This window comes from Dermacentor andersoni, chromosome 4 (genome assembly GCF_023375885.2).
Source record: "Dermacentor andersoni chromosome 4, qqDerAnde1_hic_scaffold, whole genome shotgun sequence".
NCBI classification, from domain to species: domain Eukaryota; kingdom Metazoa; phylum Arthropoda; class Arachnida; order Ixodida; family Ixodidae; genus Dermacentor; species Dermacentor andersoni.
The window spans coordinates 149047786-149070900 of NC_092817.1; the positions used below are offsets into that span (position 1 = coordinate 149047786).

At 49.7% G+C, this 23115-nt stretch overlaps 1 protein-coding gene across 2 annotated transcripts in view; it reads right to left on the reverse strand.

Moving 5' to 3' along the window:
- Positions 1-5514: 5514 nt before the first annotated feature.
- The window catches only part of LOC126537903 (uncharacterized), a 66446-nt gene continuing 48845 nt past the window's right edge, over positions 5515-23115 (reverse strand). Inside the window, exons 2-9 of one of the 2 annotated variants that reach the window (XM_055074525.1) lie at positions 20394-20626; positions 11367-11432; positions 11111-11260; positions 10180-10297; positions 9454-9477; positions 8577-8756; positions 7855-7990; positions 5515-7297 (exon numbers count right to left, since the gene is read on the reverse strand). In XM_055074525.1, coding sequence (XP_054930500.1) covers positions 6169-7297; positions 7855-7990; positions 8577-8756; positions 9454-9477; positions 10180-10297; positions 11111-11260; positions 11367-11432; positions 20394-20626 — 2036 coding nt within the window. In that variant the 3' untranslated portion in view covers positions 5515-6168. The remainder of the gene's footprint in view (positions 7298-7854; positions 7991-8576; positions 8757-9453; positions 9478-10179; positions 10298-11110; positions 11261-11366; positions 11433-20393; positions 20627-23115) is intronic. The other variant, XM_050185007.3, reaches the window with a different exon arrangement.

The following is a 23115-nucleotide window of genomic DNA, read 5'->3' on the forward strand; positions in this document are numbered from 1 at the left end:
GATTAACTCGCGATGCGTTCAGTTGTCACCATCTATTCAACCATCACGCGCATAGCTGTTGCTTTTGTTAGTTCAACCTTCTTTGTTTAGGCTGATCCGGGGACCAGGAGAGGGATGCGGCTGTTACTCAGCTGGTCTGTACTCTCATGGAACGAGTTGCGGCCGGAGAAAACGATAATTGCGTTTAACTTGTTTCTTTGCTTCATTATTTCCTTGAGTTACGGCTCGCCGCGACGCTGGCAGATGCCCGGAACCATATGCACGTGATATGGGTTAGATAAGGTCGGAAATAAGATAATGCGAAAGAGCGTCCATCATGAAACCCTGCAATAACCCTTAAACCCAAAAGCAAGATGACTGTCGCCCGTTACCTCGTCTGTTTTTCCCTAAATGTATAGCACTTTTCGTACAAAATTGGCAACTGGAAACAAAAATCGCAAGGAGTTGAGAAATTAAGCAATCTACTAAGGGAGAGAGCCAAGGCAACAACCAAATTGCAAGGAAAAGCGAACAATAAAAAAGTTAACCGTTGTTTATGAGAATATTTATGGATCAACATCTTTTTATTTAAAAAGGAAGTAGAGAAAACGCCGCCGGAAGTGGAGAACAATTACTTGTTTTGAATGACGCTTCTTCAGTTATCGGTCGAACCGCCTCACGTAGCCACTTCTCTGCTGTGCTTATGTGGGTGTTTTTCTAACCTTTTGCGGTGGGCGCAGTACGTCTAGAATCGCAGTGTCCTGCGCTCTACGCGGTTGTATGGGACTGGCGGCCGCACAGCGTTACGCAATTCGCGGAACTGTCAAAACTGATCAACAAGGCGAAAATAACTGATATTCGAAGCTATAATATGAGAAAGACTGAAGAAGCCGTAAAAAATGAACGCAGCCTGAAATCAGTAAAAAAGAAACCTGGCATAGGACAAACCTTGATGTATGCACTAAAAGATAAGAAGGATAATATCATCATAATCTCGAAGATATAGTAAAAGCAGCGGAAAAATTCTAAGCTGACCTGTATACAGTACCCAGAGGAGTGACGATACCTCACTTAGAAACAGTAATGAACAGGATACAGAAACTCTCCTATAACTAGCGATGAGGTCAGAAGGGCCCTGCAAGACATGAAACGATGAAGAGCGGGAGGAGAAGGTGGAATAAAAGTCGATTTAATCAAAGATGGAGGAGACATAATGCTTGGAAAACTGGCGGCTCTTTATACGAAGTGTCTATCGACTGCAAGGGTCCCAGAAAACTGGAAGAATGCAGACATTATACTAATCCACAAAAAAGGAGACGTTAAAGAATTGAAAAATTATAGGACCATTAGCTTGCTCCCAGTATTATATAAAATATTTACCAAAATAATCTCCAATAGAATAAGGGCAACACTGGATTTTGTCAACCAAGTGAACAGGCTGACTTCAGGAAGAGATACATTACAATGGATCACATCCATGTCATCAATAAGGTTATCGCGAAATCCGCAGAGTACAATAAGCCTCTCTATGTGGCTTAGATAGATTACGAAAAGGCATTTGATTCAGTAGAGATACCAGCAGTCATAGAGGCACTACGTAATCCAGGAGTACAGAACGCTTACGTAAAAAGCTTGGAAACTATTGCTACATGCGTGTGGTATTTGTTTGTTTGAACGAGGCGCGTGGGCGCCATCACTCCAGAAAAGGGGAGGAAGAACGAACTGTGCTCGCGCTGTGAATCTAACCGGTCAGCGCTGCAACCGTTGTTGTAAATATAATCTGTAAATAGTTTCTCGTCTTACTGACTCGTCCTTCGCGTAAGAATATCTACAGAGGTTCTACAGCTACCTTAATTCTACACAAGAAAAGCAGGGAGATACCTACAGAGAAAGGGGTCAGACAGGGAGACACAATTTCTCCAAAGCTATTCGCTCAGTGGTTAGAATAATTCAAGCTATTAAACTGGGAAGGCTTAGGAGTAAAGATCGACGGCAAATAGCTCAGCCACCTTCGGTTTGTCGATGACATTGTTCTATTCAACAACAATGCAGACGAGTTACAACAAATGATTGGATACCTTAAAAGAGAGAGTGTAAGAGTGGGGATGAATATTAATATGCAGAAGATGAAGATAATGACAAATAGTCGGGCAAAGGAACAAGAGATCAGGATCGCCAGTCGGCCACTAGAGACTGTGAAGGAGTACGTTTACCTAGGCCAATTAATCACAGGGATCCCTGATCATGAGAAGGAAATTCACAGAAGAATAAAAATAGGTTGGATCGCATACGGCAGACATTGCCAGCTCCTGACTGGAAGCTAACCATTATTATTGAAAAGTAAGGTGTGCAATCAGTGCATTTTGCCAGTGCTGACATATGGGGCAGAGACTTGAGAGCAAGTTAAGGACCGCGCAAAGAGCGATCGAACGAAGATTGCTAGGCATAACGTTAAGAGAGAGAAAGAGAGCGGTTTGGATCAGAGAGCGAACAGGTATAGATGATATTCTAATTGACATGAAGAAGAAAAAATGTAGCTGGGCCGGTCATGTAATGAGCCGGTTAGATAACCGTTGGACCATTAGGGTTACAGAATGGGTACCAAGAGAAGGAAAACGCAATCGGGGACGACAAAACACTAGGTAGCGCGATGAAATTAGGGAAACTCGCGGGCGCTAGTTGGAATCGGTTGGCGCAGGACAGGGGTAATTACAGATCGCAGGAAGAGGCCGTCGTCCTGCAGTGGGCATAAAACAGGATGATGAATGATGATTATGATGATGATGATGATGGAGGTGGTCCTGGGTACGTGCCTGACAGCGATATTAAACTGTGAGAAAACCCCAAGTTCTATAACGCAAATCTAGCGCTACATACAACCGATTCTCGCAACGGAAGTATATACGAGCAATGAAAACGAGCTTAGAGGCGCATAGGCATTGTGCTCACTTTCCCGCCTTTTTGCTGAAAGGTACATACCTCTGTTTCCGTACATTATCAAATCGCATTGCAATGAACGAACAAGGGCAATTCGAAACACTGCTCAAATCTCACTCACCTTCTATGTGGCTGAGTCGGGGGCGATTAGCAGGGCGATCTCCGGGGCGAACAAGCACGAAAAATCCACAGCGGTAGAACGACAAGCGCACGAACGAGGCGGGAAACAAAGCGCACGCCGCCGCACGTCCGAACGCGCCAACGAAGTGACACAGCGCAAGAGCACATACATACAAATACACGCTTAACTCAATATGAACTCTACAATTATGGACGATTTGTGTAACATAATGTTATAGCTTAACGATCGCTGCAGCTTTCGCGTGTGTCAAATCTTTCTGATTGCCTCCTTTGACGAACTACTTTTTTTAACGCAGTATAGCAAACCAAACGAACAAAACTGTACCTGCGCGCGCACACGTACAGCGCTACATTTGCGACGTTTGAATTTCGTACATTAGAGAGTTTTAGTTTAGGGTACGCAAGCGGCTTGCGTACGCAACTACTAGGGGCGACGGTACTGCGCATGTGCAGACGCTGACGTAGGGGGTCTGCGCATGCGCAGCCACTATAGTGGCTGCCTTTGGAGGCGTGCAGCATGGTAGGCTACTGCTCGGTGCCGCAGTGCAGGACCTACGCAACTGAGCCCGGTGTCAGCCTTATTCACACGTAGCCGCAAGGCAAGGAGCTGCGTGAAGCTTGGCTGGCGAAACTGAACCGGCTAACAGCCATCGGCTACATCTCGAGTCTGCAGCAAGCACAGATGCGAGGAATATTTCTGCTACGGCGCCGGGACTGCGATGTTCGGTGAGTAGCAGAAAACGCGCACCGAGACGTTCGCGCGCGCGCTCGCTGCCCGGCTAATGTCACGATGGTTTAGTCTATGAATTTGTTGATGCTAGACACTGGCAAGTTTACTGGAATGGAAAGGGAGTGGTAAGAAGCACATTAAACAAAGGCATGACATATGGTCATGTTTGTGTTATGAATTAACGCACTGGATTACGAAAAAGAAACGGCGTGAAATCGCCCGCCGAGTCCATACAGTGCGACGCAACTTTAGAAATAACATTGACACGTCTAAGAATTTAGAAGAAGAAAAATAGTGAATCGTCGCGACGGCCCATCACAGTCGCCGTAGACGTCGAAGTCCCTTGTTAAAACGAAATTGTTTTTGAACAGTTTTGATAGCGTCCACGCAACAATGGTTGCATGTGGACTGTCAAATGCTCGTATTCTGCGGCCTAAAGCTCACAGCACGGTGCGAAAAGGCTCTTAGTGAAAGCGAAACATTGTGCGCGGACATGCATGCAGACGCGCAGTCGGTCGCCGCGAACCCGTGCGATCGCTGCATGCATTGAGGCTTCGTTCTGTTAGGCGCCATTTGGTTATAGATACCGCCCACTACAAGAATATATTTCACATAGTTTGCGCTCAGCGATTGCCTACCTTTCACGCAAGCCGGTTCGGGAGATTCCATCGCGGCGACCGCGCGCATTGGCTTTCACTGTACGTGTTCGGTAAAGAGATGGAGTCTGTAAACGATTCTGTGCTTTCAGTTTGCCCAAGATTAATATTTCGACATTAATGAAGTTCCCTCGTTTTGAGAGTACATATAGAAATGTACAGGTGGGCTGCCACGTGGTGTTTTTATTGAGCGCCGTAAGCTAAACCTACGAGGAGCGCGCCGCGTGATCCCACATACTACGCAAGGGAGGCGCATCCGACAGATGGCGACTCCGTAAGTCCTCGCCCCCAATACCCAAAACGTGCTGCGCTGTGGCGCCGCAATGAAATGGGCAAACGTAATCCAATGGAGAAAGGAAAAACAATGCGCTCGTGTCATCAGTTACCGCCAAAAACAATAGGAGGGAGCGTTACGTGACAACATTGAAGCCTAGTCATGAAAAAATATAAAGGAGAAGTAGACCGAGGTCCCGTCCTTGAAGACCAAATCCGGTAGAAAAAAAATTACGCGGTTTTACGCGCCAAAACCACTTTCTGATTATGAGGCACGCCCCCACGGTAGGAAAACAGCGCTAAAAACACGGACAGAAGGAAGAACACAGGACAGCGCTTGTCCTACGTGCAGTACTTCTGTCCTTGTTCTTAGCGCTGTTTTTCTACCATGGATGTATACCAACGAGCTCGCCTTCAGACCTTTGCTAGTCACAAATGAACATCAGGTAGGCGAGGGAAGGCGCCGAGGGAAAGGTCTCCGAGGCAACTGAGTTGTGGGGATGGGCGGCAAAGGAAGAATGGCTGTCGCTCGCTCGTTCGTCCGTCCAGGCAATTCGCTTACACTGACAACCATCACGCGCCCATGGTTTTTACATAATTTTTATTGATTGTATTTGTTTATTTGAGTACGCCGTCCTTTCATGTATTTCCTCGTTGCCCTTGGTGGTGCCACGTCAGTAAGCCTGCTGGCCGAACCGAAAGTGTAAACGCACATTTCGCCCCGTGTCTTTTCCAAGATGATGCATTAGCGTACAAGTAAACATGCTCAAGATGATATTGGGGGAAAGAGACAAGAACTCCGTGTGTACCAAGCTTTATCCATTACCATAATTGTACACCATGGCAATAAATAACATGAGATCTTTGATTTGGATAACCATCCTGAGGTTTCCTTCGGAACCAAGGAACATTACAGTGAACTGTTCACCGAACAGCTGCAGAAAGTTGAGCAACTTTATCACTCTTTTGATCACCGAGGAGTAATGGCACAAGTCTTTTGCATCATACGTTGGCACGCACGTCCGACGTAAAGCGCCCCGCAGGTGCACATCACCATGCGTTCAAGAAGTTCTCCACCGTACCAGTAGCACGAACGAAGAAAAAACAAAAATTAACGTGCACTTTCTTCATGCACGACTATATAAATAAAAATGCAGATACGAGCGTTTTGGTCCTACAGAAAAACAGCAAGACGCTAAGATCTTAAATCAGAATGTGGCACATATCTGTGGCACCATGCCATGGCTAGATTACAGTTCAGCACATCTCACGCTCAAGTGCCGCTAGTTCCATCACCGCGTTTCACAACTGCGGAATGTTCTTTTTCAATGCGAGTCCAGCATTCGCGGTTGAAAGACAGTCGAGAGGCGGAAGGCGAACGACGCATTGTTGGCACGCACACAACCGACGAATTCAACGCGCTCCACGTAGTAGTAGGTGGCGAGGTTTCCATCAGCGGGTTCCGCAGTTGACGAACGCGACGGAGTTCTTCCTTCGGGGCACCTTGCGTTCGCAGCTGACGGATTGTCCGGACGTGGAAGGCGACGACGAGTCGTCGGCGTACTCGGCCGACGAATTCCACGCCGCCCCCGTCGTAGACGGCGAAGACGTCACCGACGACGACGACGAGCCGTCGTCAAAGCACGGCGGCTCCCCAAGACTGGTCGGCGTTCCTTCGTCCACTGGAGACATTCTCAGGAGCGGCGGAGTTCTTCGCGAGTTTGCGGGACCGGACGACGTGTCCACCTCTAGTCGCCTCTTCTGCGCGCCCTCGCCGTTGGTCGTCGACGCGGCAGAAGACGGAGCCCTCGAGTGCGGCGCCGAGTCGGTGACGTTGAAGATCTCGGTGACGCGGACCCGGTGAGTGGCCGAGTCCGTGTAGTAGAAGGCCATGAGCGCCTCCTTCTGCTGCGTCACGTCCAAGATGTGCTCGAGCTTGTCGGCGTCTTCCTTGCGCTGGCAACGCTCGATGCACTCCTTCTCCCAGTTGAGCGCCTGGTTGGTGAGCGCGATGGCGTCCACCGCGTCCGCCTCTTCCTCGCGGTCTTCGCTCAGCGTTCGCAGCGCCTCGACAACGCTCTGCCGGCGGCAGCGCTCCACGGGTCCTCCGGCCGCGGCGCCCGGCGGTCCGGCGGGGGCCACGTCCGCGCCGGCCGACGACGACGACAGGTTCATGGTGAAGCCGAAGTTGAGCGAGCTGACCACGGTGGTGTCCTCGCTGCCGGCGCGCCGGGCAAGCGCGAGGCCGGCGTACGACGACTTGCGCTGGAAGGCCCGCTGGCGCTGCTGCTGCAGCCTGGGGTTGCCGCGAACCAGGTCCTCGAGGCTGCGGCTGCGCAGGTCGTGTCGCAGCATCGGGGCCGGCACCCGGCGCTGGAGCGGGCCCGTGGGCGTCTTGGGCCGAGGCTCCGGCTCGTCCGGCGTGTAGTTGAACTCGGTGATGTTGAGCTGGCAGGAGAAGCGCGCGCTGTACAGCGGGTGCTTGCTCTGCAGCTTGGAGGTGAAGTCACGCGCCGCGCCCACGGTACGCTGGAGCCGGCGGCGGATCTCGCGGCGCATCTTGGGCAGCAGCTGCCACATCCTGCACGAGAAATGGACGCGAGAGAGTGTGAGCTCGGCGTCCGGGGTGTAAGCATATGGTCACGCGCAAAGGCTGAGCACCGGACAAATCCCTATATGTCTCCCTCGCACACACGAAGAAAGAGATAATATAATTTATTTAAAATTATGGATATAGGCCTAGCTGAGAAAGTGGGTAATGGACGCGCCATTGAAATCGGTGACGTTAAAATGCCGCGTCGTCCGACGTATGCTGACACGCCTGCGCAAATGTTCGTCAGAAGTAAAACTAAACTTCACAATTTAAGCGTCAATGAACTCTTGTCATTAAATGCTCCCCATTTCTTTTTTGATAGCGGTCTGCGGGGAAGACTTATTCATAAATAGAAGCACAAACGACTCCGTGAAAAATCCGTGAAATTTCGCGAATTGAAGCACCAGCTATAGACACAGTCACATAGGAATTTCAGCTTAGCAGGAATGCATGCGGTTTCCACACATATGGTTAATGCCCACACCATTTTTGAGCCGGCAATGTAAGCAATAAGCAGATGGAACTTCTTTTTTATTTGCACTCACTTGCAAATAACGACGATGGTGATGTCGATGGGCAGCACGTATGGAATTGTCAGTATGGAAAGAAGCTTCATGGGACGGTGTCTGAAGAGCCAGTTGATCACACCTTTGTTTAGCTGATCAGATGCATCCTGGATGGCTGCACACAAAAGAGGATGGCAGTTCAGTGGTCGTGAAACGAAGCTGCGGACCCCTTTGGAGGCCGCCCGAGACTGCTGTTCTATAACTGTATTAGCCTAAAAGGAACGTTTCCATGCAACGTTATCTACGCGTTTGGGCAAACTGCTATGATGTTCATTCGATGCAGTCTGTAAGGTCTTTTCACATAAAGAATAGAAAATTGAATGGGCAGGCGGCATTCTGGCACACAAGGATTTCGGGGGGTGGAGGAGGTGACGCGTGCCTGTAGTGTCTTCCTCCCCTATAGGTTTCGCGCCTCCATGGCTTTGCGAGTGCTTTGCGAAACGCAATTCTGGTTCTAGCGTCCCTGCCTTTTCCCATTCTTTCCTCCTTCCTACTCGCACGCGATGCCACGCCTGCGTGGCATCGCGTGCTGTGTTTATAGATGTGTTTATAGACACTCCAAAAACTTGATCATGTGCCGCACTTGTACAGCATCCGAGATGCGCGCGCATTCACCGGGCACGTCATAAACCATAGCAGCGAGCGACGCGCTCACACAGCTGCGAACATTCACTGGAATGCCGCGATCGAAAGTTGCTCACCTCTGACGATGGCCTCGGGAAGGCTATCAGAGAGCGCCAGCTCCTGACGCTGCCTGCAGTTGTGACAGTTGTCGCAGGCTTGCTCGGCGTCCGAGTCGGTGCTCAGCTCGGGGCTTGCCTCGGGGGGCGCCACCACGAAGCTCGACTGCACTGCCAAGCAGCTGGTGCAGGAGATCATGTCTGCGAAGAGACGTTGTTCGGGTGACGTGCGTGATAGGTTTGTGCACAGGTTTATGCAAAGCAACGCACGTACGCTTTCACGGTAACCGGGTCCTTCGCAATGCCACCGGTTGGCATGCGCGAGACGAACCGAGTGAGGAAGTATAGTAAATTATTTTCACTGTATAGAGTGCCGTCGACTGCCCAGCGCCCCAGCACGCATCCGGGACTACCCCGCGCGCTGTATAGTTTCGATTTCAAGATGACTCCGCTAGATGCACTGACGGGCGAGCGACCTTTTTCGATGGCGACACTGCACGTGATTTTGCAATCGACACGCAATTTTGCTTTGCCGCATCAACCACTCGGACCGTATAGGACCGTATAGCATGGCTCGACGATGTTATCCGCTGACATTGCTTTTTTTTTTTTACGTTTGCACTGGTGCCGAGTGTTGACAGGAAGCAGCATTTATGATTACAACAGAATGCGCGGGCCTTATCAGTGGACAGAACGAGTGACCTTATCAATCACGCTGTCAGATGAAGCAACGTGAAACGGGCCATCCTCGTTACCTGCTAGCTTCGTCTGCCAGTTGCTACCTGTAAGTGCCGCGACAGCGAGCGCGGATCTCCCGATAGCCTTGGCTTGCCAGTTGGCCATGCAGCGCAGGCCCACACTTGGACACCGTCGCAGAACAATGAGATACGAGTTTTACCTGATGTTAGCGTCCGAGCGCTGGCTGTTGGCATTAAAGAAACAAGACACAGAGGAGAGAAGGATTAAAGCCCACGTGCAACGCGACACGAAGTGCACGACATCAGTCATAAAGAATTTACTCGTATTCATTGTACGTACAGCTTATCTTCGTACAACACAGTGGAAGTGCTTCCAGGGCAGAAAGCACTGCTAATAAGCAAGAGCCAACGAGCTGAAGCAGATAAGACCGTGCGAGAGAAAAAAAAATCGCAAATCCTCGTTTAATCTGGGCGTGGGTGCTTATGTCAGTGTTAATAAACTGAACTCGCCGCGGTAGCTCTGTGGCTATGGGGTGCCGCTGCTGGGTTCAATAAGCTAGGCGGAATGAGGGCGGGAGGGAGCGCTTGTGTGCGTTAATTGAGGTGCACGTTAAAGAACCCTAGATGGTCAGAACTATTCCGCAGTATTTCATGGGGCATACGCGTCTACGCCAGGAGCTCCTTTAATAATAATAATAATAACAAACGCAATTTATATACTCGTTAAAATTGCTCGCGTTGCACGGTCATCTGATGTTAAGATGCCCTTAATAAGCTGTGGAGCCATGAATAAACGCACGTGAATAAATCCACGAGTGCCAAGGGCGTGGCCCCGCTCTCGCAAAAAAAGAAACAAGTGTGACTATTTAACTACCATAACTATTTAACAAGCATAACAGCCAGACCGTGCTGGTGCAGTAACTTACCGTGCTTCTGGAGGAAACGAACGGCGTCGTCGAAGCCCTGCTGACACATTCGGCTCAGTATCTCGGGGTCGGGGGGAAAGAAGATGCGGGCCGCCCTGTACAAGTTTCCCGGGCATATCTGCACAGAAGGGTAGACCCGGGACAGTTACAACTTTTATCTCAGTGCACCCGTCACATGTTTCGACACTTGGATTTTGTCTTACTTATTCATTTACATATACTGCAGGCTTAATTAGGCCCTAGCAGTGCCTAATTAACATTTGTTATTGTACTGACTATTAATACAATAATTAAAACGAGCAAAAGTAACAGTACACAACACGGAATAAACCACGGAGCAGAAATACACCAAATAAACATGCAAATTACAACCGCATGCTGCACGCGCGTGTGACACGATAAGACCGCGCGAGCCTCGGCAGAGGGAGTTTCAGCCGTATATGTGACAATAAAAGAATGAAAAAAAAAAAGCGATAAGGGGTAGTCCGTTAATCGTACCACGTAAGGCTTCGGTTGCGGGCTGCTGTATATGAGTTATACACCGGGGTCCTGCTTGCGCCATCTCAGCCGCGAGAAAAGGGCACAACCGCGAATAAGAGCGAGTGACACCTATTGAGCGACTGTTTGCTCAGGTGCGGGAAGCGCAAGCAAATTTTCACAGCAGCTGCATCAAAGTACCGCATTATCGTGGGTCAATGGGGACGCCATTATACTCGCGGTACACACTCTAATAGTGCTCAACTGGATTGACACGTGTCATACAGTGACGTACGCTGAAGAGGCAAGCACCAAGCCAGACTAGTATTATGCCGATGCATGGGGAAAGTGCAGCGACGTGTACATCATCCTTTCAAAGGTCGTTTAATCTTTCTTTCCCCCTTTATTGGTGCTCGTACAGATACGCACCCTGCACTTGCACTGGGCCACTCACCGAGATGCTGGTGCCGCTGAAGTTGATCTGCGTCAGGTTGTAGGAGTCGTCGATGGGGCAGATGTCGCTGTCGCCAGCGAACGGCGACACGGTCACCGTGTTCTCGTCCAGCGACGGCTGGTTGTCACTGAAGCCGCCGTCCATGTACGCCTGCGACAACCACGTGGTACACGAGCGGGCGTCAGAAACCGCATCACAGCAAACCGAAACTATAGGGGTTTTTTTTTTTTGAAAAAAGCCAAACCGGCTCACTTACCACTCCGTTAATTTTCGGAGGCCTCAGACCGGAGTAGAAGGGGATGAAGCAGCTGCATTTCAGCGCCTGTAGGAAAACAACAAAATAAAAGGTCGTTCTGTAGATGCCCATAGATTTACGTTGGGTTAGGTTAGGTTAGGCATACGTATGAGTGCATATGTCGGGGTCTATGTTATGAAAGTGGGGGTGAGAGGAGAGAGAGACTGTGGTATAAACAGACAGGGACACGCACACACATACACGTGCAGGAACGCACAAAAACGGAATATGTACAGTTTCGGCCCCCTACAGCTGATGTCAAATAAAAAAAGAAAGGTGCCATTGAGATTTTCACTACCCGTACAAACACTTGGGGCAGAAACTTGGAGGTTAACAAAGAAGCTTGAGAAGAAGTTAAGGACCGTGCAATAAGCAATGAAATAAAAAAAAATGTTAGGCGTAGCGTTAAACATAGCCCAATAGAGCTTATGGTTACATTTTCCAAAAGAGCAGTGTTCTAACGCGCAACAGAGTTAAAATCAGAAATGCCGCTGACCGTACACTGATACTAATACACACATTGCATCAACCACAGTTCCTTTCGGCAGACGCCTTTTAGAGTTCGTTCTCCACGTGCACACACGTGATATTAAGCCCGCGGGCGGTAACTCAAGGGTCACCTATACTATGTCAGGTGTTTCCTTTTTATGCGGAATCACTTTAAGAAGAAACTGTCACATCTAGGTCCCTGCCGTTTTTCCTGGTGTAGGCTAGCCACGTGACTAGACGGACATTAACCGCGAGAAAAGAATTGATCGATAATTTATATTATATTAATTAACTTTTAAATTACTAAACATTAAGGCACATGTTGTAACCGCGAAATCGAAGCAGATTGAGGAGTATAGTGAGGACATGTCTCTGCTTGGCAGAAGTCATCTAACTAGCACAGCTTTCGAGATATGCGACCTTGAAATCTGATACGAAATACGCCGACGTTCCAGTTACCAGTTTCCCAAAAGCGTGCCCCTTCTATAACAGTTCGGGACGATCTTAACGGGAACGCCGAGACATTGCTTAGCCGATTTCGGGGACGAATATCTCGGAGGCGCTTAATTATAAGTTGCACACGCATTCGTCATGCTCGAGTACCCATAATAATCGAGATTGGCTGTCGCCCGTTGAAAATGCAGCATTGCACGCATACATTGCATCATATATATACACACACACACACACACACACACACACACACACACACACACACACACACACACACACACACACACACACACATCGCTTCAGCTTTCACTCCTTCAACAATTTTGTGCCACGCTGAAAAGTAAACCAGCCGAGTCCGCTCGACCGGTGCCGAACGCGCTACACAACCTATGCAGCCATGCTAACTTCGAGACACCAAATCCGACCGAACATTTCTTGAATTTAAAGGCGCTTGCTTGGTTGCCCGGCTCACGGAAGGCGATTTGATTACGCGCTCGTGCAGTCGGCTCGTGGCGGCAGCAAGCGCACGGCGGCTCAATTGGCCGCAGCGCTTCATTATGCCACCTATATACGCGCATGCAGACTTTTTCCTCGCCGTCTTGCATTTTTCCCCGTTCAAGCAGCGGCAGCGTCCGACAATGCGCACGCGGAAAAAGCCGGTGCCGCGCACAACTGCCCCAAATGGAGCAACATGCACACCGTGACTCGCCGAATATCATTCCCTATACACTCGCGAATTCCGGAGATGATCGCCCATAATGTCCTCGCGAACTGCTTCGCGGGTGGCGTGACGCGTGTATCAGCCAAGCTGTTTCGATGAAAATAAGGATAAAAAAACACACACACCCTACGATACAAGATACAATTATAAAATGTATGCGGTGATCGGTCTTCATAGGTTTGACGGCCAAACACCGCAAGTCTTACGAACTTCCCTTGCGCAGTGTTGTTTTTTTTTTTTTTGCAGTCTTTATTTTCGTTGAACAGCTCGGCTAACGTTAGCTGGGATATATATGCCCCATATATGGATGACCGTGTCCATAGACCGGAGCATTAATTACGGCAGTGTTGGGATGCATACTACGTCATTGCCGTAACGGCAGCTTTCATTTGCCGTCGCCTCAGGTGTGTCCGGCAACAAGTTTGCAGACCTTGAGTGAGCAAAAATAGTAAGCAGACGTACAGGTAAACGTGCACTAATTGGCCGCCGGGTGCCGCAAGGTCCACATGGGGGGGGGACGCTGTGTGCTGGCAGCGCAGTACAAAATTGGCAGCGTTTCCAAGCAACGTTTGTCTCCGAATATGGCTGCATGCCTTCTCATAATCTATGAAAGCCACACGGAGAGGTTGATTGGACTCGGCAGATTTCTCGATTATCTGATTGATGACACGGATGTGATTCAGCGTAGAATATCTCCCCGCGTGCTCTGATTCTATTGGAAGTTACCTCGGTGAATATTTTACACAATACTGAAAGCAAGCTAATGGGCCTATATAGTTCTTCCATTCTTTCACGACTCCCTTCTTATGGATCAACATAACGTTGGCATTTTTCTAGCTCTCTGGTATCACTTGAAGGCGTGAGGCATTGCGTAATCAATGAGTACAAGAGTCATACGCGAATATCTTGGGAAACATCTACAAAGATTCCACAGCTACCTTGGTTCTCCACAATAACAAATAGAAAGTTACCTATCAAGAAAGAGGTCAGGCAAGGAGACACAATCGCTCCAATGCTTTTCACTTAATACTTGGAGAAGTATTCAAGCTATTCGGCTGAGAAGGCTTGGGAGTGAGGATCAAAAAAAAAAATTATGGGGTTTTACGTGCCAAAACCACTTTCTGATTATGAGGCACGCCGTAGGAGAGGACTCCGGAAATTTGGACCACCTGGTGTTTTTTAACGTGCACCTAAATCTAAGTACACGGGTGTTTTCGCACTTCGCCCCCATCGAAATGCGGCCGCCGCGGCCAAGATTCGATCCTACGACCTCGTGCTCAGCAGTGAGGATCAACGGCGAATATCTCAGCAACCTTCGGTCTGCAGATGACATTGACCAGTTCAGCAACACTGGGACGAATTACAACAAATGACTGAGGACCTTAGCCGAGAAAGTGGAAGAGTGGGGTTGAAGATTAATATGCTGAAAGCAAAAATAATGTTCAATAGCCTGGTACGGGAACAAGAATTCAGCATCACCAGTCAGCCCTTAGAGTCTGTATAGGAGTTTGTTTATCTAGGTCAATTACTCACAGGGGACCCTCATGGTGAGAAGGAAGTTTACAGAACAACAGAAATGGTTGGAGTGCATACCGCAGACATTACCAAATCCTGACTGGGAGCTTACCACTGTCATTGAAAAGAAAAGTGTACAGCCATTGCATTCTACCGGTGCTAACATATAGGGCAGAAAGTTGCACGTTGACAAATGAGCTCGAGAACAAGTTAAGGAACGCGCAAAGAGCGATGGAACGAAAAATGATAGGTGTGAGGTTAAGAAACAGCAAGAGAGCGGTGTGGATGACAGAGCAAACGGGAACAGCCAAGGTTCCAATTGACATTAAGAGAAAAAGATAAGAGCTGGGCAGGCCACGATGCGTAGGGTATAGATAACCGGTGGACCACTGGAGTTACAGAACGGGTGCCAAGGGAAGCGCAGCACAGTCCAGGAATTATTGCGGAAAACTAGGTGGGGTGATGAAACGAGGAAATTCGCAGGCGCGATTTGTAATCAGCTAGCGCAAGACAGCGGTAACTGGAGATCGCAGGGATAGGCCTTCTTCCTGGGGCAGTGGACATGAAAATAGGCCGATGACGATGGTGACTATGACAGCTGCATGACACCGAAGAAGACTTGGCTGTGGCTTACACTGTTTGGTCTTTTCACTTATACGCGGCGACGGCGACTGACATCCACTAATCGTCTCTCCCGGCTATAAGATTACGCAACGCCGCGGAGCATGCATCCGCATCCCCAGATAAAGCCGACGTCGCTAAACCTCTATAGGAACACTAGCCATGACGGAGACGCAAGAAGTGTGCCGCTTGGGACGACGGCCGTACCGTACAATTTCGAGGATATAAACAGATAATCGCTCGCAGCGATGTGGAAGCGGCGCTGGCGTTTGTCACAATGAATGGGCGAGTCTATAGACTGTAACTAGGTGTCTCGTATACTTCATCGAACCTGAAACTAGGCAGCATTAACCGAGGTCCCGGCAAAGATCCTTTTGCTCGTCTACAGAACGTCTACAGGTATACCTGCCTGGGAAGTACATAAAGAGGACCTTCATTCAGAATGTTTCTCGTGCATCACGCGTCTATAAAAAAAAAAAGCTACTAGACTTGCGCCCTTGCTCTTTGAACGGTCTATTCTTAGCGGAATGTCTACGGGTTACGCAGAAGCAAGCCCCTACATACGGGGAAGCACAGAAGTCCACGAGAGATCTACGGCCCAACGCACCGAGTGTCGATGTTTATCGTTCGCTAAAGCAACTCTCCCTGACTGCGTCTGCGGATCGGATTAATTGGCAGCAACACACTAAGTGTACTTAACAAAAGCTGTCGCCAAGAGTATATAGTGGCATACTCTTTCAGAGAAGTCGTAATTCCGTTATTATAGTGAGCGGAATGCCTATATTACGGCGTAAATACTACTACTACTACTACGAATAATAATAATAATAATAATAATAATAATAATAATAAAAAAAAATAGTTGACGATGTTGTACATTGTATCGTGACACACACACTGGCTTGCTTTAATTACTGACTACATGGAACACTTTTGAGCCAGCGTAAGAAGCCAGTCATGGCCAATTCAAAAAATGGCTGTGGCTTAGCTAAGGTTAAGCCCAGGATGCGAAGCATACTAGCCTTTATTTTAGTTGTTGAACCACTGTTTAGCCTGGTGAACTGCTGTTGCTTGGCTATATTTGGTTCGGCTAGACGAAGAAGCAACTCATGCGTTACTCTGCTTCGCCTTCAAGAGTGGAACGCGACAGCGTTCCCGTCGACCCGCCAAGGGGTGTAAGACAATGGGCTACGGCGCAGCGACTACGCGCCCCGCATTGGACGCGGTGAGCGTCGAGCAACGCAGCGTTCGGCGCGGCAACGAAATGTGCGCCTGAGTTAGAAACAGCTCGTTTCTAAGGCAACACCGCATTCACTAGAGGTGCTTTTGTACCGCTTTGAAGCATCGTACTCGTGGCTCAGTGGTAGCGTCTCCGTCTCACACTCCGGAGACCCTGGTTCGATTCCCACCCAGCCCATCTTGCAAGAGTTGAGCCAAAGCCACCTAGAAACAAGCGCAGCTGCTTATATACCGCCGCGACGCCGCGAGCGACGGCGCGAGTTGGAGCCCCGTTTCTCCTCTGTCGTGACGTCACGGTGTCACGTGGTATTGAAGGCGACACCGCCGCGCCTGAGGAGCTGGGTTGAGCTCTAGTAATATGCTTCGCATAAAAACGGGCGCGCTGACGCACGGCGACGCAACGCTCCAAAAGACGCGGCGAGAATCTGCGCCACGTGGTCGCGGCGCTTTAAAGCTTCCGCGACGCGGTATACGGCGCTTCCAGACGGACGCGCACCGGAATGCACTCGTATACACGGCGCCACTATATCAACGACGACGAAAAGCATAATTGGCCGCGCGTATACCTGGTGGCCTTCGCGAGTCGAAGGAAAAAACGGAGAACGGCCAGACCGATTACGTAACCAGCTCCCGCGGCGCACGATGCGATTTCCACGCGCGCCGCTTCCCGCGGCGATCGAAACAGATATACAAACGCGTGCGCGGCTCGCTCGCCCGGCTTCATCCGCCAACGAAAGGAGAGAACCTTGGCAAAAAAAAAAAAAAAAAAAAAAAAAAAAACAGCAGCCGACTCGAAGAAATGCGCCAGCCCGACCGGAGGAGGCGATCGTACGATCGACCCGCCCGCTCGTCACGCGCTCCGCTTCAGACGACAGGTCTGCGAAGGTGCAGCCGCGATTCATTTTTTTTTTCTGTCTGTCTTTCTTTCTTTCTTTCTTTCCTTCTTTCCTTCTTTCCTTCTTTCTTTCTTTCTTTCTTTGGTTCCACCGAACGGCGCGGGAGCGCGGAAAAGGCAGCCCTTCTATCATCAGGAAACGCCCCGCGACAACAAGCGCGAGGAAGCTTGAAACCGAACGTCTCGGCCAGTCGCGGCAGCTACTGATACGCTTCGCCTGTCAAGCTGCGCCGCTGTGTGTCGAGCGAGGAAAGGGGTATGCGATAAATTGCGATGCCTTGCGCAAGTTTTCCATATCAACTGCTGACATCAAGGGAATAATAAAATTTTTTTTTCAGAGTACTTTAAGCAGCGGCAAAGTATTTCCGCTTCGCCTTAGAGCTAGTATGCAAGACAACAGGTGGGTCTCACGCGGCATAGCTTTTTCTTTTAGAAAAATATGTCTATTGTCTAAAAAAAAACACACCTTGTATAGCCGGCATTAATTCGACAACGAACGCAGTAGACAGCGAGAGTACAGGCGCCCTTTTCACCGGCGGCGAAAATTACACAACCAAACACTTCCGACCACCGACCACCACGGAAACGGGAAAGACGAAACGGGAAAAAGAAAGAAAGACAGTCACTTTAAGAAAAGAAAGAAAAAAATAACGTGCAACCTTTGGGCGCTAACGTGTCCACAAACGATAACCACTCAACTTGCGTACACTTTTCTTTCTACGTATAGCGTTGCGCAACCGATACTTTTCGGTCAGTTATACACGCGCCATGTCACGCCGATATACGCGCCGGCAATTTCGTGACGAAGCGCTCCGAGCACAGCGTTATAGAAGTTCGTTATATAATGCGAGACGGTACTGCGCATGCGCACACCTAGACGTAGGGGTCTGCGCACGCGCAGCACCGTGGCCCCTAGTTCTTGCGAACGCAAGCGGCTTGCGTCCCCTTATCTAAAACTCTCTATTAAGTGCACGCAAAGTAATTGACGCTTGTCTGGGGACGAGAGACGCCCCAGAGGGTGCACTTTCCGGTACCTATTGATATTTGAGTCCGTGCATGCCAACTTGGGGCACATGGGTGCACGCCAGTGGTTATCTGCCGATCTTCAGTGAACCGCTTTGACGTCAACTTGGGTCACGTGGTATGTGTCACCGCTCAATGAAAGAATCGTTTGGAAAACATCCGCTGCTGGGCGGAAAGGAACCCGCGTCATACATAAATCAGACAATCCTGACTCAATATATGTAAAGGCACGCGCCACGCGAGCACTTCACGGCGGCACCGTTAGATGGCGCAGCGCATCCAGAGAGAAGAGCGAAAAAGATAGAGGAGCCCAGCTGCATACGCGCCACGTACATGACGCGTTTTTGACGGTGACAATACGCGGTGTGTCGCTATACATTCCTTCGATGCTAATCGCATTAACGTCGATCGGCAGTCATCCTGAAATGCTTTCTGCCGGAGTTTTCTTTAATCGGAGTTTACACAGAGGGGCGCAGACGAAGGCTTATACGCATGCCACTTTTTTTTCCCCATGGTAAAAGCCGGGTAAGTATAACAGCGCTAAGCGTTACATAATGAACCGGTCATTCGGACCATAAAATGCGAACGGGCTGCGAAATATCGGCAAAATATCAAAGAAGCGCTAAGCGCAAAAGAACTGTCGAGTGTCACAGAACATGCGCGTGCGTCTGCGCGTGCGTGTCTGAGTGCGCGCGTATACTAGCAGATCCTGCGTTCTTGTCGCGCTCCCGATAGAAGCCAAATGGTTTCGCACAGTGACGCTCACGAACAACTACAAGTAGCCCGCACATTTTGCGGCCATTGTCGAGACTTTCTCGTCGGGCCTTACGAGCAGTCAAAGTTGCGCGTTCTGGCGTTATTTACCCGATAGTTCGAGCAGCGATAAGAAAAGAAAGATAGTGTCACCCAACGTCATGCCGCACCGGTTAAACACAACTATATCTAGGATGGCCTTACAGCGAAACGACAAGAGACCTGAAGGAGACCTCCGTAAATAAACACAGGACACGCGCTTACATTGTTCCGTTGACGCGTGCTGTGTATTGCTCCCCGCGCAGCCTTCGGGTGCGCGCGCTCTTTTTATCGGTGGGGACGATGCGTCGGAAGCCGGTCGGGCACGCGTATACCGCGGTATCGGCCGCGCCTCATTAGCGTATCTGGCTAACCGTTCCCATTTTCAGCGCGCAATCGTACGCAATCGCTAACGGCGGTATAGCGGTATAGCATCACGCGCTGCGCGACAAACCGCCGAGAGCTCGCGGTTTTGTAACGAAACGCGTAAGCACGCAGAAACATTATTGGCCGTGGTGTCGATGCCGCGGCACTCGACCCACTTTCTGCGCGCTCTGAAAAACACAGCGCGTGCCTGCCGTCAGCGATTACTGTCATGATCAACGGTATACAAGCAACCCGGTCGCGCAAGGATGCTGGCGTTATCACTCGCGTGTCTACAGAGGCTCGTTTCTTGGTCGACAGGGGAAATGCCACAAAGCGCCGCTTTTAACGCGAAAGCGTTAAGGAACCCGCGCACGTCGCAGGAAATCGGATGTCTCGCGTCCTGCGTCGGAAGTCGCCTCGGCAAAAAGAATGTCTAACCAAATTGCGAACCACGCATAACCAACCACTTCTCTACCACCAAAGTTGCTCATACCTTGTCTTTCATTCTTTACAAAGTCATTCCTCGTAATTTTGAGAACGGCAGCCCACAAACAAAAGTAATGGAAAAAGACACCGACAGCGCACGTGTTTTATGTTAGCTCTTCTCAGACTGAAATATTAAAAGTGCCAAAACAATAACAGGAGATCGACCCACGCAAGAGGCCGCGTTTCTACCACAAAGCTCGCCTTCGTGCATATAGCGTTCGCAGCCAGCGTTTGTCGGTAAACGTTGCGGTTACGTAAGCTGCAGTTGCCGGGAAGCATGAAAAGCAGCAAGGGTCTTTGAACGCCATCGCGTTCCACTCTTTAAGTGCGAACCTTAAGCGTCCTCCAAATTTTTATTCAATGCGACCTCCTGCGGCCGCGCACCCACCTCGACGAGGTGTTCGCGGGACTCGAAGTGCGAGAGCAGCACGTTCTTGCCGTCCGACACCCGCGTGAGGGAGACGTGCAGGCGCCCGCTGCTCAGCTTGTGCGCGTTCTCCGGCAGCAGCTTGCACAGGCCGTCGTGGATGATGCTGTTGATGTCGAAGCCCGGGTGCAGCGGACCCAGGGCGCGCTGGCGGGCGCGCACGGCCACGCGCAGCACGTACGTCGTCGTCTCGCCTGCGGGAAGAGAGAGAGAGAGGACGGTCTGGTCAGACGAAGCCATCAAACGAACGAACGAACGAACGCACCGACAGACAGACAGACAGACAGACAGACAGACAGACAGACAGACAGACAGACAGACAGACAGACAGACAGACAGACAGACAGACGGACAGACAGACAGACAGACAGACAGACAGACAGACAGACAGACAGACGCGTAGTACGAGCGCGCAAAACAGCTTATTGCAAATTCTTCACTGTATTGGAAGGTGCGAAAATGCTCCGACCAGAGACTCATTCGTCTCGAAGCAGAGAAATAAAATTGAGCAAAGAAAGAAACAAACAAATGGGGTCCTCTTCAGTGGCTCCTGACGAAGAACAATATTAAGTGGACAAATATGAGCGGGAAAATTCGAATACTATTATAACGATGATCTTCATCCTCACCTACGGCTCATACCCATGACCCGCCCCGCTACGGGGAATGATCAAAGAACGCTGGGTGACGGGGGCAAAACGTAAGAGAATTATATTCCGAGCGGAGGAGGAAAAAAAAATAAAGGTAGAAACGAAACAAGATAAATACACATAACCGAACAGTCAGACTAACCGAACAAGATTACAACACAGCTTTTATAATATTGCACCCCACGCTGTTCCTCCTGCTTCTCGTTATCGTATATGTCGGTCCTTTTCGTGACACACACAGCGCACACCACGGCACACTCAATCGGCCTTTGCGCAACACAGCAACAGTGGAAGTCGCGCCACAGTGGTACACTTGAGCCTCACTGCAGTGTGTTAGCAGTTCGCCCGAACCGCGCAGCCTCGTGCTCCCACGCGAGAGCTCTCGGAAAAGCCAATTAAGTGCCGTCGTTCGACACGCACGTGTGTGTATAGGGGAAGCGAGCGAGTCCGATACGTGGTGCGATAGAGAGAGAGAGAGAGAGAGAGAGAGAGAGAGAGAGAGAGAGAGAGAGAGAGAGAGAAGCACTGCAACGGCGGTCCTTGCGCTGCGCTTTCATCTATCCGTTCCGCAACGCCACCGACGCGTTTACACGCTCAACTTCCGCGATTCGTACGAATGCACGGCGCTCGCGCTATCAGGCCGCTGGCTCGGAGAGATAAGGAACATGGGGTTTCAGGCAATGATTAATATGTATACCCGCGGACAACTTTCTGTGGCAACGAAGGGAAAGCTACGGAGGCAAAGCGCGCACAAGTGAGAGCGCCTCTGAAAAGAGTCCCGTGTTTTCATCGACGTTAGTTTAAGCTGGGGATGAGAAAACATAAACACAGCAGTTAAACAAAGTTAAACAAAGCAGCAGTTAAATAAGATAAAATATATGAATGTAAAAGTTTAGTTTGCGGCTTTTCTCTTCCGCGTCTGGGCAAACGCGAAACCGTCGCCCGTGGAAGCTGCGTCGATTCAGCGTCTGCTCCGAGCAACCAAGAGCACTGTCAAACGCTACCGGACTACTTGGCGCCGTGACACATGTGCAGCAGCCACGGGCCCGTAGCTATTATCCCTTTATTGCCACAGAAAAGTTGTCCGCGAGTATAGAGACAACTCTGTCGCTATACTGTCTACGAGAGCTGCACTGGGAGCGCTTGAGCTAGCATGCGAATTATGGGAGGTACGTGGGTTTGCCTAAACTTCGTCCTTCCGGCTCGAAACGGCTTCGTGACGTTGTACGCTCGTCGTTTTCAACAATGTACTTAGCAATAAATAATTAAATCGACATTATTAAAATTCTCCGACGGCAGGATTCGAGCTCAAGGCCTCTGCTATAGCACAGACGCCCACTATTGAAATCGTCACGCCACGGGCTCACGCATCGACAAGCGACACATAACGTCCTTGCGAATTTACCGCGGGCAAGCTGCAGCGCCTCGAGAGGCTTGGCGCGTTTCGATTTGGCCACCTGGAGAACCTGAACCGTTGCAATTAATAGCAATTGTGCGTGTCTTGCGCACTTAGAAAAGTATAGATTGCTCTGAAATTCACGGCAATCAAGGAAACAAGAGCGTAATTGAGGAATCCACAAGAACGTCTGAATCCGCAAGCACGAACATCAAGACAAATCCATGTACTTCCCATCAATCTCATGGTGGCTCGATTATTGTAATTATTGTAGGAAACTCGATCTATGATAGGGAAGGAGCTCTTTTGAGAAAAAAACCGGTGCGATCTCGTCTACGTTCTGCATGTTACCGAGTCTGAAAACCTGCAGGAACAGGGTATCCGATTGCGCAGTTCCAGAATCGAAGCGCGTATTCTGTAATTTCTGTACCACTGTACGAAAATGGAGTCGAACACTGAATACTTAAATTTCTTGAAAGAAATGTAAGGAAGAGAAACTTGTGCAGCTGCAAGGTATATATTATACGCTTTGGAATCTGTGTGAAGCGATGCCTTCGCGAAGGGGTCAAATAAATGTAAAATTGTTCATGTACTGCAACGCGTTTTGCAGCATAGCGATCACAACGCGAGTCACCCG